Raw genomic sequence first — 16364 nt, 5'->3', positions numbered from 1 at the left:
TCTGGGAACTGTCACCTCTTTGTGCAAGTGGTGAGAGGAGGAGCAGGCCTTGGCAGAGGGGGCCACCTGGCTCCCCAAGCCTCTGAGGAGGGGCTAGGAGGAGAAGGGACCAGGACAGTGCAGGGGCATGGGGCTTTCTCTGCTAATCCCCACCACACAGCTCTGCACACAGTTCCAGTGAAATCACTCATCCCGTCTTCCTGCAGCCCGAAGGCCTCATGCTGACCCATGGGGCACACAGAGCTCGTCCCCAAGTGGAGAAGGCTGCTCTCCCACAGCCTGTCACTTCACTAAGGAGGGGATGAAGACATTGCGAAGAAGCCTGAGGCCTGTGGTGAGGCCCTAAGGCAGAAGTCTCTGTAGCTATTGAGGACCCATTGAGACTGTGTACGTGTGTGTTGGCACGGGGATAGGAGCAGTAATGAAGTCCTATAAATGCCCTATTTCTGACCCTGCCCCTTTAAGGCACAGGCACAGCTGGTGGAATTGGGATGGGAGCTGGGGGTCTCTCAAGTCTTCAGTTTGGACCTCCTACCTGTGCCAGGTGAGCTCATTCTCTAAGCTGCATTCCAAACTGTTGTTCCAGAAGAATAAAAGAAAAGCCCAGTGGCAGCAGGTCGAGAAAGACCTGGCTGGTCTTTATGTCAAAGGACTAGGAGTCCACCTCGTGATCTGGCCCTGCCCACTCTCATTTGTGTTTGCAAGGCGGCAAGGGGCAGCATCCCTTAGCCACCACCTCTGCAGCTCTGCTTGACCCCGGAGCTTCCCAAGGCCATCCTGTGGAGAGCTGTGGGCAGCTGCATAGGCCCAGGTCCCTCAGGTGGCTCTAAGAACCTTGGAGACTGGGCTGGGACCAGTGGCCAATGTTGCTAGTGTGGGAGCAGGAAGTGGAGAACCCGCTTTTCCTGGTCCTGGTATTTAATGAACCCTCTGGTATTGCAATCACTTTTCAAACAGCTGCAACTTCTCCCCACCAATGGTCGTCCTTCTTGGAGATGACCTGCTGCTCTGGGCTCTCATCTCTGTAGAGATGAGACAGAGGGAAGGCTGGGACAGAGGGAAGGCTGCTGCTGGATGAAGTTTCCAGCTCTGGGCACTGGCTATGGGCAGAAGGCTGCAAGGGATTCTCCTCCAACTAACTTTCATGGAGACTCATAGCACATGGTGAATTTTATCCTCCTTGGTTACTCTCTGGTTCATCAGTCCAGTCTTCCGGGTCCCTCTCCCCGACCTTTCATGTCATTCTACACACGTGAATAAGCTGATAGGAGCAGAGGCCTGCAGGGAATGAAAGCAAGGGATTCTAGAGCCAGCCGTGCCACAGGTGGGCCTACCTATGTGATGGCAGATCCAGATCCAGATGGCGCGGACCCTTTCCAGGTCAGTATGGGCCTCCTGGAGCAGGTCACTCACCAGTTCATCTAGGCCACTCTTGGCTGTCACCTGGGGAGCAGGAAGGGTATGCTGTATTAGGGCCTTGAGGAGGGGCTGTTGGGGGCCCAGCATCTTGCACCTATAGCCAGTGCTGCTCTTCCTCCAGGCCGAGAAGCTGGAGGAGAGGTCCTGAGGAGCAAAGGCTGGCTGAGGACAAATTGGGAGGAGGTGGGGGAAGTTGGACAGGGCAGGTGGTGCTGACCAGCTCAATCATAGGCCCTAGAGCCACCAAAGCTTTTCTCTGCAGATCTGGGGGCTAGCCAGGCAGGCATCTGGACAGCTGTAGCAGCCCCTGGTCATGGTCAATATTAAGGATTTAACAAAATCCTTATCAAAATTCCAATACCTTTTTGTGCTGAAATGGAAAAGTCAGTTCTCAAATTTCTATAAATTCCAAGGGTCTCCAAGTAGCCAAAACAATTTTGAAAAAAGAACACATTTGAAGGACACAAGTTCCCCATTTTCAAAACTTATGGTAGAACTACAGTAATCAAAACAGTTTGATACTGTCATAAAGATTACATAGACAAATGGAATATAACTGAGAGTCCAGAAATGGACCCACATATCTACGGTTAGTGGTTCTTTGACAAGGGTGTCAAGTCCATTCAGTGGGGAAGGAATAGTCTCTTTTATAAATGGTGCTGGGACAGTTGGGCTTCCACATACAAAAGAATAAACTTGGATCTCTACCTCACGCCATATACAAAAACAACTCAAAATGGATCAGTGACTCAAATATAAGAGCTTAAACCATAAAACTCTCAGAAGAAAACACTGGGGTTAATCTTCATGACCTTGGATTTGGCAATGAATTCTTGGATATGGCACCAAAAGCACAAGCAACAAAGGAAAAAACAGAAAAAAGGGCATTCGTGAAAATAAAAAATTTCTGTGCATTAAAGGATATCATTTAGAAGGCAGAAAGATAACTTATAAATGAGAGAAAACATTGCAAATCATATATCGAATATCAAATATCCAGAATATAAAAAGAACTCCTACAACTCCACAAAAACAAAACTAACCCAATTCTAAAAGGGGCAAAGGACTTGAACAGATATTTCTATAAAGAAGATATACAAATGGCCAATAAGCACATAAAAAAATATTCAACATCTTTAGTCATGAGAGGAACGTAAATCAAAACCACAATGAGATAGCACTTCAGACCTACTAAAATGGCTATTGAAAAATGAAACCAGAAAATAATGTGTTGGCAAGAATATGGAGGAATTGGAACCCTTGTACGATGCTGGTGGGAATGTAAAATGGTGCGGCTGCTGTGGACAACATTTTGACAGTTTCTCAGAAAGTTAAATGCAGAATTATCATATGATCTGGGAATTGCAGTCCAAGGTATACACCCAAAAAAATTGAAGGCAGAGACTCAAACATACATTTGTTTCCCCAATGTTCATTGCAGCACTATCCGCAATAGCCAAAAGTTTAAAAAACATCCATCCACGAATGAAAGGATAAGTAAAATAGAGTATATACAATATACAAGGGAATATTATTCAACTACAAAAAGAAGGTATTAAGTTCTGTATATGCTGTGACATGGATGAACCTTGAGATGCTAAGCGACATAAGCCAGACACAAAAGGACAAATATTGTATGATTCCACTTACATGAAATATCTAGAATAGGAAAGTTCATAGACAGTAAGTAGAGATTACCAGGGGCTGGGGGAGGAGAAATGGGAATTTCATTGCTTAATGGGAACAGAGTTTCTGTTTTGGGTGATAAGTATACAACATTGTGAATATAATTAATGCTAGTGAATTGTACAATTACAAATTATTAAAATGGCAAATTTTATGTTATTTTATGATTAAAAAAAGAACAAATTAGCTTTCTTCCTAGGGGCCCTCAGGGAAACAGGGCTGAGGTTGCTGGAAAGGTGGCCCTGTTTAATCTCTGTAGAGAAGCTGGGGCACTGGATCCTGCAATGGTGCCCACACTCCCCTCAGCTCCCAGCTTGAGGGTACTCCAGGACTTTGTTTTTAGCTGGAAACATCTCACTGCTCACAAGGGATTCCAGGACTCACCTGCTGACCACTGGCCCAGGACACTGGCACTCTGACCTCTGGAGGCCTCTGGGCCCCTGTTCTACTCTCTCAGCTGCATTCTGTTTCATTTTCTTCTACGTCCAGCTCCAACACCACAGACTTTGCCCTTGTCCCTCTCCCAGGGCCCCGAATGGTACTCAGCATTGCAGGCCTGCACTGCAGCCTGGAGTCCTGACTTAGCCTTCTACTTCAGCGCCATGGCTTCCGGTCCTTTGGTCCCCACCTCCCGGCCCCACCTGGGCCTGGCTTGCTCTGGCCACTCCCTGCTTTGTGGCTGCATCTCTGGCCTTCGCTGGCTTCCTGGCACTGTTCTCTGAGTATGGCCAGCAGCCTGACCCATCCCTTCTGATGGCCATTACAAAAATCTGGGCCCTTTGCAGACTCCCGACCCCACCCACTTTCCTCACTCACAGGTAATGGCCGGGCCTCCACTTCACAGCAGGCCAGGTGGCACTTCCTCACTAAGAGTCTCATCCTCCCCTCCTGCTTCAGCCATCTCTATGTCTCAGGTCTTCTGCCTTTGCAGGGACTTCCCCTCTTCAATCAATGGCCTCCTTCTCCTATGTCCTCACCTCCTCCCTTCCTTTCCTGGCTGCTCCATGCCCCCTTGTTCCCCTACCTTAGGACACCCTCCCACTCTCCTCAGTTCTGCTCATGTCTAGCCTCCCCGTCTCTGCAGGCTCCTGTGGGATCTTCTCCTCACTCCCCACTACTCACCTCCTGCTTGCTCTTCCACCGACCTGAGGCCTGAGGCCTCCAGCCCCTGTGCACTGCCCCTCTGGAGGTAACGTGCACTTTGATGCTGCAGTAGCCAACACGAGTCTGTCCTGATCTCACTTGAGCAGATAGCACAGCTCATACTGTTGACCACGTCTGCCCCAGGGAGCCCCTCCCTGGAGCTTCCAGAACTCTGACCCTTCCTGGCTTCGCCCCAGCCTCTTTGATGGCTCCAGGCCCTATGGGCTTCCTCTGCCCCCGCAATATGATGCCCATCCTATGGCTTCAGCTCTTAACGAAATCTGATGACTACCAATCAGTGTCTCCAGCCCAGACCTTTCCAAGCTTGTATATTCAGCTGCCCAGGGGTCATTTCCCCTGGATGTGCCATAGTCACTAGAATCCCTCATATCCCAAGCACACTCATCCCCTAAAACTTGCTCCTTCTCCCTTGCTCCTCATGAGGAGGCACTGATCCACCCTCCAGGAGTCAATCCAGCCATCTGGGAGCCCCTCTCCCCCACCTCCTACCCACTCCACACCCACTGGTGATAGAGTTCTTCCCCTCTGCCCCTTGCTCAGGATTGGCCTTTCCACTCCTCTATTTCCTCAATGTCTCCACTTAATCCAGGTCATGTCTTCTGCCAGGACAGGAGGATGTCCTCAACTTATGTCCTTGCTTCTCATCTGGCTTTCTTGATCCTTGCACCCACCATCCACTCATTATTTCAACAAACAAGGTTCCTGAGTACCTACAAGGTGGCCTTTTAAAGGCCATTTAATGTCCTGACTTCACAAAAGGGTTCAGCACCTTGTTCCTCCTATCAGACTCTCTGTGCTGAAGCTCCTGCCTGGCTCCAATGCCTCCCATATGTCCCTAGTGTTTCAGCTCTTCATCTGCCCCTCCCACCTGCACCTGAGACATGCTCAGGGCTAGAGACACAAGACCGTGGCAGCTCATGCACTTCAGAGGTGAGCACAGCTGTGATTATAGTGGTCCTGGCCATCTGCATCCGCCACGGTCCTCCCATCCTCTCCTCTCTTCTTCCATGGACTGGAGGCGGGCATAGCTTAGGAGCAGAAATGCCAAAAGGGGCATGGAGAAGGCAGGTCAGGGCTGGCCAGAGGGGCCTGCCAATGAAGAGCTCCAGTGTGTGTGGTATGGGGTGGGAGCAACAGGATTGTGGGTGGGGTGGGGGATGGAATGGCCTCTGGCCCTGGGCAGGGGCTGCTGCCTTGTGCCTTCTGTCCCCACCCATATGCTATGAAAAGGCATTCCAGGGCCATCCAACCAAGCCACTCAGGAAACGTTCAGGAGGTGTCTGGGGAGAGGCTTTGCTACCATAGAACTCTAAGCCACCTTGAAGGGGCCCATGGTCGGAGCGGCCAGCTCTCCTACCTGTGAGGCGTAGATATCCAATTTCTCAAACTGCTGCAGGTCCAGGGACATGGATTTCAGGCTGGATCGATCCCAGGGGTAGGCTGGAAACACAGGGCAGCTTGGTTAGCAGCTGAGACCCAATGAGGAGGGCTGCCTGGCCTAGGCCTTGCTGTCTCTTTGAGGAGCTGTGACTGTCCAACCTTTAACACAATTCTCAAAGCCTGAAACATTGAGCCTAAGAGCTATGTGGGAACTTTTCTAGAAGGGTCTCCTGATCAAGTTAGTTTGGGAACTATGGCAACTCCCATAGTCCTCTTAGAGGCCTACAGGGAAAATACGCCTATTGCAGACTCTGAGAAGTCAGAAGTAGGAAACGGGCTTAACCTTAGTTAACCCAGTAGTTCCCAGACATATTGATGATGGAATCTTCTTTTTCCCACCATTTGGTTTTCCATGGATTCCCTGTTATTTTTCCCAGGAATGAATGCTCTTTGGGGAGTGTCCAGGTAGTGCTGCTCATGCTCACAAGCTCAAGGAGGGACGTCTGTGCCCCAGCCATGGCCCAGGGGTGGAGGTGCCAAAGGACACCTGGGTGGAGGAGGAGGGCATGGAAAGGCCGGGCCATCTGGGTTCTGCAGGGTGAGGTGCGTTTGGCACCCAGACAGGCTTCCTCTTTTGCCCTTGGTCAACTGGAGAATTGAGCATCTCAACCATGTGGGATGGCATTCTGGTAACAGGGCCCTGAGAAAGGCCGGGCCTCCAAATCACTCATCTATGCTTAGCCTTACTGACAGGGAGCCTGCTGACCAGAGACCAAGCCACAAGTCAGGTCTCTGAGACAGAGATACAGGAAGGAGAGAAAACTCAAGACCAGTGCTGATGCAGGTCCAGCAATCATGCAAGCTTCCCACTGGACATAGGACAGCCATAATCAGCTGTTGCTGGGTGTAGCTGTGAGGCAGCCTGGCCAGTGGTTAGACCAACAGATGCATGGACAGCAGATCCCTCTCCCAGCCCAGAAGAGAGCCTTGGCTTTGGCAGAGTCTTTCTTAACCAAGGGTCCCTGAGTCAGGCAGATCAAAATCAGGGAAGCTGGGTGGGAAGACAGAATGGGGGTGGGGAGAGTTGGGACCAAAGAGGAACTGAGCCCCTGACCCAGGTGGACCCACCCACCTTCAGCCTCCATGTCGGGAGCCTCTGGGTGCTGGGCAAGTGAGGTGTGCTGGAGAGGCCCCAGGGTATGGTAGGAAGTCTGGGAAGAGTAGGGCCATGTGAGAAAGCACCTGATGGGCCTGCACTTCCACCTTGGTTCCAGTCTGGTTCTGACTTCCACCTTGCTGGGAGGGACTGGACCCAGCCCCCTGGCCTCAGGTACACATCTGTGGGATTCCCGGGAGCAAATCATGTTGTGATGTTAGTGTCACACTGCTCTCTGGGAGGGTGCAGCATGTGGGACTCCTCTGCAGGGAGGGACATGTGGCCTCCCTGCCTGGTGGGGGACACTGCAGGTGCATTTGCCCACACATCCTCAGGGCTGCCACTGTCAGTGAGAGTCCCTTAATCTGGTGCTATTAGACCTGAGAGATATGGGGAGAAGGTGGGGGGGGTGTGTGTCACCTCTAGGCCTGGCCCCAGCCCCTTCGTGACCCTCTTCTGGGCCGGCATGGTTTGAGAGGCAATGCCCACTTATTGGGGAGCTGACCAATATTTGGGCCCAGGGGTTTCTTGCCTGGCCACCACGACTTATGTCATCAACCCCTGCCCTGTGTGGTCCAAATGCAACCAGAGAAGACTGGGGATACTCAGGCAGGCCGCTGCTGAGCCTTGCCTCTTCTCAGTGCCCTCTCCCTCTGCAGAATCTGTTCCTATCATTCTCTCACAAGAGCCATCAGGGCGACCTAAGTGCATTCAAGGTGGACTCACACATCGAACAGATTTCCATTCAGTATAGCTCTGCAAATGAGGTCTCCCCGCACTCCTATTTAGAATAAAGGTGGCATTTCTAAAATGGTATTGAAAACCCTATTACTAGTTTTCCCCTTTCTTCGTTCCATTTTCCAATATCTGAACATTAAAAATGTCCATGATTTATGCCTCATTAAATCTACCTGTGAGGAGATTATATAAGATCTAAATATGGTTCTACATAAATACATTTAAAATATCAGTGTCATTAACTAAATTATTCTGATTTTAAAGCAAAACAATAGGAAGAAGTATGGAGCTGCACCCCGCCTTAGGTAACATCTGGTCTACTGAGGGGGAAACTGAAGCACAGGGAAGGCAAATGAGGGGCAAAAGCAGGATTCCAACCCAGGCTGTCTATCATCCCTCTCAGTGTTTCTTCCTCTGCCTCACTCTGCTTATTCACCTGCCTCCTGCCTTACAGACATTTGGCATTCCATTTAAAGTTAACATAATCCTGAATTATGATTTTAATATGTTTCCTATAATGGTCTGCCTTGTTATTGGTGGGGTTTATACTTTAGCTTTAGGATGACATCTGGTGCATGAGCCTTTTCCTTCTCCACCTATGTCCATGGCAGACATTGCTAATCAATCATGACACTGTTCCCCTCCTGAACCTAAAGGTAGCCCCAGCCTCTCAGAATAGCGACCCAGGAAGCAACTGTCAATTGGAGATTAGTCTATGAGGCTAAACCCAAGTGCTCTCTTGAGAATTGTCCTGGAAGACTCTGGAACTTACCATGGGCATCTTTCCCTCCAGGTTGCCGGGGTCTTGTGTTTCCATTTTTATCACCTTGTAAACCTACAATATTCCAAAGATCAGAAGTATAGATACTTCAGAAGAAACAGAAATGCAAGCACTGATGACTCACCTTCTGGTGGTCCTTGCTTTTGACCCCTCCTCTTTATTCTCCTTTTCATAGTCTCCTTGTTTCCACCCCACTGACCACTGAATTGCTGCTGGAATTGCCAGGAACTTCCTGGTGTGGCAGAAGGAAGACTAAGAACCAAGAAGTGGCTGACAAGAAAGGCAGCTGCATTCTGCAACTGGAGTTAGTATTTGCTCTGACCTAACACTTTGGATGATTCAGTGGGTCCTCCTGGAACCTGGTGTTCCTGCCCTCTTTTGGATTTTCCTGCTTTTTTGAATCCACTGCCAGATAACACTGGGATAAGAACTGACCATGGATGGAAACAAAGATGCAGGAAGGGGAAAGCAGTTCGTGTGAAGGTCAAAACCTAGAAAGGTCAGGTCATAATTAAATTATTCTTTGGGAGAATTAAAGGCCAACTGAATCCCATAAATCTAAGACTGTAAAGGCAGAATTGTAGTCAATAGTTATTAGACTCCCTGGGCAAAAGGAGTTTCTCATTCTGAGAAACAGTGCTCCATTTATTTCTCACACCTGCATTTTGTATTTCACACCTACATTTTTTTCCCACCTACATTTTTGATAGAATGATAAAGGTTCAAAATGATAGCTAGCATTTGTTACACACTTACTATGCCTGGCTTGGGCTTTATGTTTACTCTCTCATTTAATCTGATAATAATCTTATGAGGCAGATTCGCTTATTTTCCTTCTTTTATAGTTGACAAAACTGAGTTCAAAAGAGGGGTTAGGCCACTGGCCCAAGGTCCCGCAGCTGAAACATGAACCCAGTCAGTCGACCCTAGAGCCTGCCCTCTTAACAGTAGACTACTCTCTTGAGATCCTGACTGCTGATTACTACAGGACCAGACAGTTTTGGAGGACTTTGGCTCACTGCATGGACCTAAAGAGGAGTTGAGCCTCAGTTGTTCTGCAGCCTCTGTTACTTAACTTGCATTCTTCCTGAGGTCCCTGTTTAGCCATAAGGTGGACAGATACAGGGAGGGGACTGAGAAGGGAGTTGGGGAGACATCATGGTCCTGGGCCTGGGCCTATGTGCACTGCACTGAGGGCAGCAAAGTATGGTGGTTAAGACCACAGGCTTCAGAGTCATACCTGGGTTCTGACCCACTTCCTAGCTGGGTGACTTGGGTAGTTACTTCACCTATCTAAGCCTCACTTTGCTGATCTAAAAAGTGGGGATGATATTAGTATACATCAAAAGGTTAAAAAGTTAATAAGTGTTAAAGTACTTAGCATTTTGCATGCCACTTTTTGGGCAGTAAACAAATGGTACCTAAAAGCAACAGCAACAACACTCTTGTGATGCAATGTGTCTTCAGCTAAATGTCTGTGTTACCTATGACTAATTCCAGAGATGCAAAATCAGTGGTAGCTGGGTGTGGAGAAAAGAGTCTCCCAGGATAAAGCTGTCATGCTTCTGCCTTTTCCCAGTTTGCAGGCCCATGACACTCTTCTCTTTCCCTCAGAAGATGCTTGGGCTGGGATCTGGCCCAACCAGCTGCCTTCAATCCTCTCTGCCAGCCCTCCACCGTGAGTACCTCTGTCATACATACGTTTAGCCAAGGAGAACTTCTTGAGCAGCTGGGGCATGGCATCTCGAGGGTGGACTTCCACAGTCAGTTGTGTCCCTACAAAGGAAAAGAAGATGACATTCTCAACCAGATGCTGCTAGGAAAGGGTGAATGCCTCATGACTGATGATTGAATAACAAAACAATTAGTTTTAGAACTTTCTTTTGTGTGTACAAATCATCCTTTTTTTTTCTTTAAATCAAAGCAACAACAAACCAAGCAGATAGTTTCCCGTTTCAGGCGAGATGGAGTAAACACACTCAGCCCTGTCTCTCCCACTGAATGCAATTATAAACAATGTACTGAATGTAAGGGACAACTATTAGAGGATTCTGCAAAGTAAATAATAGAATAACTGGGGAAGAGTGGGAAGAATTTTTAAGACATTAGCAAATTGGCAGTGAATTTACCATTCTTCTTTCCCCTCTGGTATCATCTAGACTGGACTTAAAGGCATTCCCAAACCCAGAAGGGTACAGTGGATGCAGAAAAAGAGCACACAAGAGAAATCCTCTCTTTCCGGCCTGCAGAGTGAGAAAGGGAACCCCTAAGAGTCAGAGAGAGTGAAAGAAATCTTTTGTTGTTGTTTTTCCCCCGCTTTATTCTGTTATTTCCCAACTCAGCCCCCAGCCAATTCTGTTGGTAGCAATGGCAGCAGTGATGTTGGTGGCCATGCAGGCACCTACAACTCTGGGGCAAGGATAACTATTTTCTTCTACCAGAGAAGTTATAATCCCAAGATTATGAGGGCAAATATTTATTGTTTTTTTTTCTCTCTGTTTTCTGCTGATTTGCCCCAGAGGCAGACACAGTTGTGGGGCCTATATGGCAGAGTGAGGAAACTGAAGCTCCAGCTTTTTAGGTAGAGGAATGAGAAATGGGTCATGAAGAGGAGGGAGCTCAAGAAGGCAATTCCATAAAGTTGTAGATGGATTCCTGTGGTCACCTCTGAACTGTGCATGCATAGATCTCATCCTAAACATCATACCACAGTCTTCAGGAAGTAAACTATGGGGTAGATTAATGCCCAGGTCCCAGACTGGCCACTGGGTGGTGCACATGCAAGGCAGATCTGTATAGCATTGCAAAGGCTACAATTCAAAATTACTCAGCTGGGAAGACTCAGGAAAATCTTAATTTGAAAAGGAAAAGATAATCAACAGATGCCAACTCCACACACAAAAAACCAGCCACAATAACATGCTCTAACAAGTACCAGCAAACAGTTTTGAGATAAATGGAAAGATATAAAGTATCAGCGATAAAAAAGAAGATATAAAGGAGAAGTAAGTGAAGATTTTAGACTGAAAAATATAGTTAAAAATTCTCTGGATATACTCAATAGCAGAATGAAAATGACAGAGAACACAGTCAGAGAACTTGATGATAGATCAACAGATATTGTCCAGTTTGAACAACAGAAAATGTGAGTAGTGCCTCAGAGATCTGTAGGTCAATACCCAAAAGTCTAACATTCACATCCTTGAAGTCTCAGAAGGCAAACAGAAATAATATGATGCAGAAAAAATATTTGAGGAAATAATGAAAACTTCTGAAATCTGGCAAAAGACATAAAACCTTACTGATTCAAGAAACTCAGTGAATTCTAAATAGGATAAATGTAAGAAAATCCAAGTCCAGACACATAACCAAACTATTAAAGAAAAAAATATGGAAAGTAGCCAGTGAAAAGCGATGTAAAGCCAAGAGAATTTGGTATCAACAGGCTTGCTCCAAAAGAAATGCTAACGGAAGTTCTTCAGATGGAAGAGAAATTATACCAGAGGAAAACTTGGAAGAGGGATAGAAATGGTATATATCTAGATAAATATGTTAGTCTGCCCTCCTCTCAAGTTGTTGACAATATGAATAATAATTGAAAGAAATAATTATAACATCTGATAGGTTTTTGATACATTAGATGTAAAATATATGACAACTACAATGTAGAGTAGGAGAGTGAATGTACCTATATGGAGGCAAGACTTCCTTATTCTACTTGAAATGTTAATATTAATTATAATTAGATTATGAAAAGTTAAGTACATATAATACATACAAAAATAGCTATATATGGAGATATAGTAAAAAACTTAATAGGCAAATTTAAATGTAATTCTGAAAGGCAAGGAAAGCAGGAAAGGGGAAACAGAGGCACAAACAGAAAACAAATAATAAAGTAGAAAACCTAAATACAAATGTATAAAAAATTACATTAAGTGTAAATGGTCTAAACACACTAATTAAAAAATAGAGATTTTCAGAAAGGGTGAATACATAAGATTAAACTATATTCAGTTTCCAAGGATCCAACTTTAACTACTATGATACAGGTTGGTTAAGTGAAAAGATAATAGAAAGCTGGAGTTGCTATGTTAATATCGGACAAAGCAGACTTCAGAGAAAGGAAAATATCAGGGATAGAGGAATATTAGCAAGAAGACACAACAACCTTCAATATGCATATGTCAAACAACAAAGTTTTAAAATACATGAAACAAGAACTAATAGGACTAAAAGGAGGAATAGACAAATCTACAATTATAGTTGGAGATTTTAGCACTAATCTTTCAGTCATTGAGAGAATTAATTGAAAGAAAATCAGCAAATATATAGAAGAAATGAACTACACAATGAATAAAATTTATTTGATGTTTATAAAAGATTCCATCTAATAATGGCACAATGCACATTCATGTCAAATGCCCATTGAATAATCACCAAGATGGACTATATCCTTTGTCACAGAACAAAGCTTAAAAAGTTGAAGAGAACTGAAATCATACAAAACTCCTCTCTGACCAAAATGAACTAAACTAGAAGTAAAAAAACACAGCAACTGGAAAATGTCCAAATATTAAAAATTAACATACTTTCAAATCACACATAGATCAAAGAAGTCTCAAGGAAAATTAGAAAATATTTTGAACTCATTGAAAATGAAAATAAAACACATCAAAATGTGTGAGATGAAGCCAAAGCAGTGCTTCAAGGGGAAATTTGTAGCATTAAATTCTTATTACAGAAAAAAGAAGGTTTCAAATCAACAATCTAAGCTTCCATTTTAAGAAAGTAGAGAAATGAAGACTAAATCCAAGGCAAGCAGAAGGAAGAAAATCATAAAAATAAGAGAATAAATCACTGAAGTTAAAAACAACAACAGAGAATAATCAATGAAACTAAATGCTGGTTCTTTTTAAAGATCAGTAAAATTGACGAACTTCTAGCTAGAATGACCAAGAAAAAAAAGAGGTAAGACACAAATCAGGGGTAAATACACCAATATCAGGAATGAAATGAGGGCTATCGCTACAGACCCTCATATGTATTAAAATAATAATAAAGGAATGCTACAAAACTTCTGTGCACATAAATTCTACAACTTAGATGAAATGGGCCAATTCCTCGAAAGTCACAAACTACCACAAAACTCATATAGGAAGCAGATAACCTAAATATTCCCAATATCTATTTGTTAAATTAAACTTGTAGTTTAAAACCTTCCCCCCAAAAGCCAGGCCCAGATAGCTTCAGTGGTAAATTCTAACAAACATTTAAAGTAAATAACATCAATTCTTCATAGGATCTTTTGCAAAACAGAAGAGAAGTGAATGCTTCATAACTCATTTTATGAGGCTAGCATTAATCTGATATCAACACAAAGACAGCAAAAGAAAAGAACACTACAGACCAATACCCCTTATAAATGTAAACACAAAAATCTTCAACAAAATATTACAACATTAAATCCAACAATATAGTAAAAGAAAAATATACTACAACCATGGGTGGTTTATTTTGGGAATGCAAAGCTGGTTAAATAGTTGGAAATCAATGAATGTAATTCACCATATTAACAGGCTAAAGAAGACAAACTACAGGATCACACCTATTTGTGTAGAAAAACGCATTTGACAAAATTTAACATCCGTTCATGATAAAACATCTCAACATAGGAATAAAAGGGAACTTTCTTAATCTGAAAAAGGAAACCTACAAAAGGCATACAGCTAACAGCATATTTAATGGTGAAACATGGTTATGCTTTCTTCCTAATATTGGGAACAAGTCATAGATGTCCACTCTCACTGATCCTAATAATATTGTACTGGAAGTCCCACCCTGTGTAATAAGACAAGAAAGAGAAATAAAAGTCATACAGATTGGTAAGGAAGAAATAAAACTGTCCTTATTCACAGTTGATGTGTCTGTCTACATAGAAAATCCCAAGTAATCTACAAGAAAAGGCTCCTAGAACTAATAAGTTAGTTTAGCATGGTCACAGTATACAGGTTAACATACAAACATCAATTGTATTTCTGTATATTGGCCATAAGCAATTGGAGATGGAATTTAAAAATAACCATTTCCCATATTTCCAAAATTAAAATATTAGTTATAAATCTAAAACAAACAAAAATCCCAAACATGTGCAATAATCGCATACTGAAAACTCCAAAATATGATTAAATACATTAAAGATGACTTAACTAGATGGGGAGACATACCATGTTTATGGATTGGAAGACTTAAAATTGTCAAGTGGGCAATTCTCTCGAAATTGATTTATAGATTTAATGCAAGTTCAACCAAACACTTTGGGGGAATTGTGCAAATACATAATTATAAAATATAGACATCAAGGCACAGGAACTGGAATAACTAAACTAATTTTGAAAAAAAAGATGGGAGGACTCCCACTCTTTGATTTTAAGATGCATTAATGAAGCTGCTGTAATCACAACAGTGTGATGTTGGTAAGAGGATAAACAGATCAATAAACAGAATAATAAAAAATAGATTCACACAAACATAGCAAAATAAATTTTTACAAAAGTGCAAAGGCAATTCAATTGGAAAAAGGGCAAAAGAACAGATATTTTACTATAAAAGAGATTATGGATGGAAAATAAGCACATGAAAAGATGTTCAGCATCATCAGCCATTAGGAAAAGGCAAGTTAAAACCAAAATGAGACATCACATCTATTAGAAGAGCAATAATATACAACTGGCCCTTGAACAACATGGGTTTGAACTGCATGAGTCCACTCATATTGGTCCTTTTTTGCTACCAAATGCAGATGGAGAGTACTGTTCATGGAATGCAAAACTCGCATACAGAGGGCCAACTTTTCCTATATGGGGTTTCTGCAGGGACGACTGTGGGACTTGAGTATGCCCACATTTGGTTATATGTGGGTGGTCCTGGAACCAATCCCCCATGTATACTGAGGGGTGACTGTAATTTAAAAATAGTGATAATATCATATGCTAACAAGGATGCAGAGAAATTGGATCTCATATATTGCTAGTGGGATTGTAAAATAGAACAGTCACTCTGGAAAATAGTTTGGCAGTTTCTTATAAAACAAAACATGTACTTACCATACAACCTAAAAATTGCCCTGTTGGGCATTTATCCCAGAGAAATGAAAACGTATGTTCACACAAAAACCTGTACACAAATGTTTATATAGCAGCTCTATTCATAATCACCCCAAACTGGAAACAACTTAAATGTCCTTCAATGAGTGAATGGATAAACAACCTGTGGTACATCCATATCAAGAAATAGTTCTCAGCTGGGCATGATGGCTCATGCCTGTAATCCCAGCACTTTGGGAGGCTGAGGTGGGTGGATCACTTGAGGTCAGGAGTTTGAGACAAGCCTGGCCAATATGGTGAAACCCCATCTCTACTAAGAATACAAAGATTAGCTGGGCATGGTGGCAGACACCTGTAACCCCAGCTACTCGGGAGGCTGAGGCAGGAGAATCGCTTGGATCTGGGAGGCAGAGGTTGCAGTGAGCCGAGATCATGCCATTGCACTCCAGCCTGGACAACAGAGCGAGACTCTGTCAAAAAAAAAAAAAAGTACTTCTCAACAATACAAAGGAACTCTTAAGAGTGATGGGAGGATTAGAGTCCACACAAGATAATTTTAAAGAGGGAAATAGAAGTGCTGTATATTCCGATGGTGGTGTATTCTGTATATTCTGATGATGGTAACCACCATAGTGGTGGGTCCACAAATCTATGCATGTGTTAGCAATCAGAACTACACACTACAAACATTCAATTTTACTGTATGTTAATTTAAAATAAAAATAAAAGCAAAAATACCAACCACACACAAAAAAACCCAAGCAGAATTAAAACAAAAACTTGGATGATATGGAAACATATAAAGTGGAAAGTGAAACTCCTTTAAGACTTCATTTCTACATTTAAAAATCCAAAGCAGATTATAGTAAACACATTTTTCATAACCTGCTTTCTTCATTTAAATCTTTACATGTCAGTGAGCATAGCCATATGT

The 16364-nt window shown here is 43.7% G+C and overlaps 2 protein-coding genes across 4 annotated transcripts in view; one reads left to right on the top strand and one right to left on the bottom strand.

The window, feature by feature from the left end:
* The window catches only part of CEP63 (centrosomal protein 63), a 165149-nt gene that overhangs the window by 125725 nt on the left and 23060 nt on the right, over positions 1–16364 (top strand). Inside the window, exon 14 of one of the 2 annotated variants that reach the window (XR_009211721.1) lies at positions 8500–8625. The exons of the other annotated variant lie outside the window; for it this stretch is intronic. The gene's annotated coding sequence lies outside the window, so the exon portion shown is untranslated. Of the gene's footprint in view, positions 1–8499; positions 8626–16364 lie in introns of those variants that run through there. 2 annotated transcript variants of the gene reach the window in all.
* Positions 1–16364, bottom strand: part of KY (kyphoscoliosis peptidase) — a 47934-nt gene that overhangs the window by 16373 nt on the left and 15197 nt on the right. For both annotated transcript variants that reach the window (XM_032144243.2, XM_032144244.2), the window contains exons 4-7: positions 10026–10100; positions 8316–8378; positions 5627–5709; positions 1335–1443 (exon numbers count right to left, since the gene is read on the bottom strand). In XM_032144243.2, the coding sequence (XP_032000134.1) occupies positions 1335–1443; positions 5627–5709; positions 8316–8378; positions 10026–10100 (330 nt within the window). The remainder of the gene's footprint in view (positions 1–1334; positions 1444–5626; positions 5710–8315; positions 8379–10025; positions 10101–16364) is intronic.

This window comes from Hylobates moloch, unplaced genomic scaffold (assembly GCF_009828535.3).
Source record: "Hylobates moloch isolate HMO894 unplaced genomic scaffold, HMol_V3 SCAFFOLD_22, whole genome shotgun sequence".
Lineage (NCBI taxonomy): Eukaryota > Metazoa > Chordata > Mammalia > Primates > Hylobatidae > Hylobates > Hylobates moloch.
Note: the sequence above shows the minus strand (reverse complement) of the source record. Positions and strands in the feature narration are given on the sequence as shown.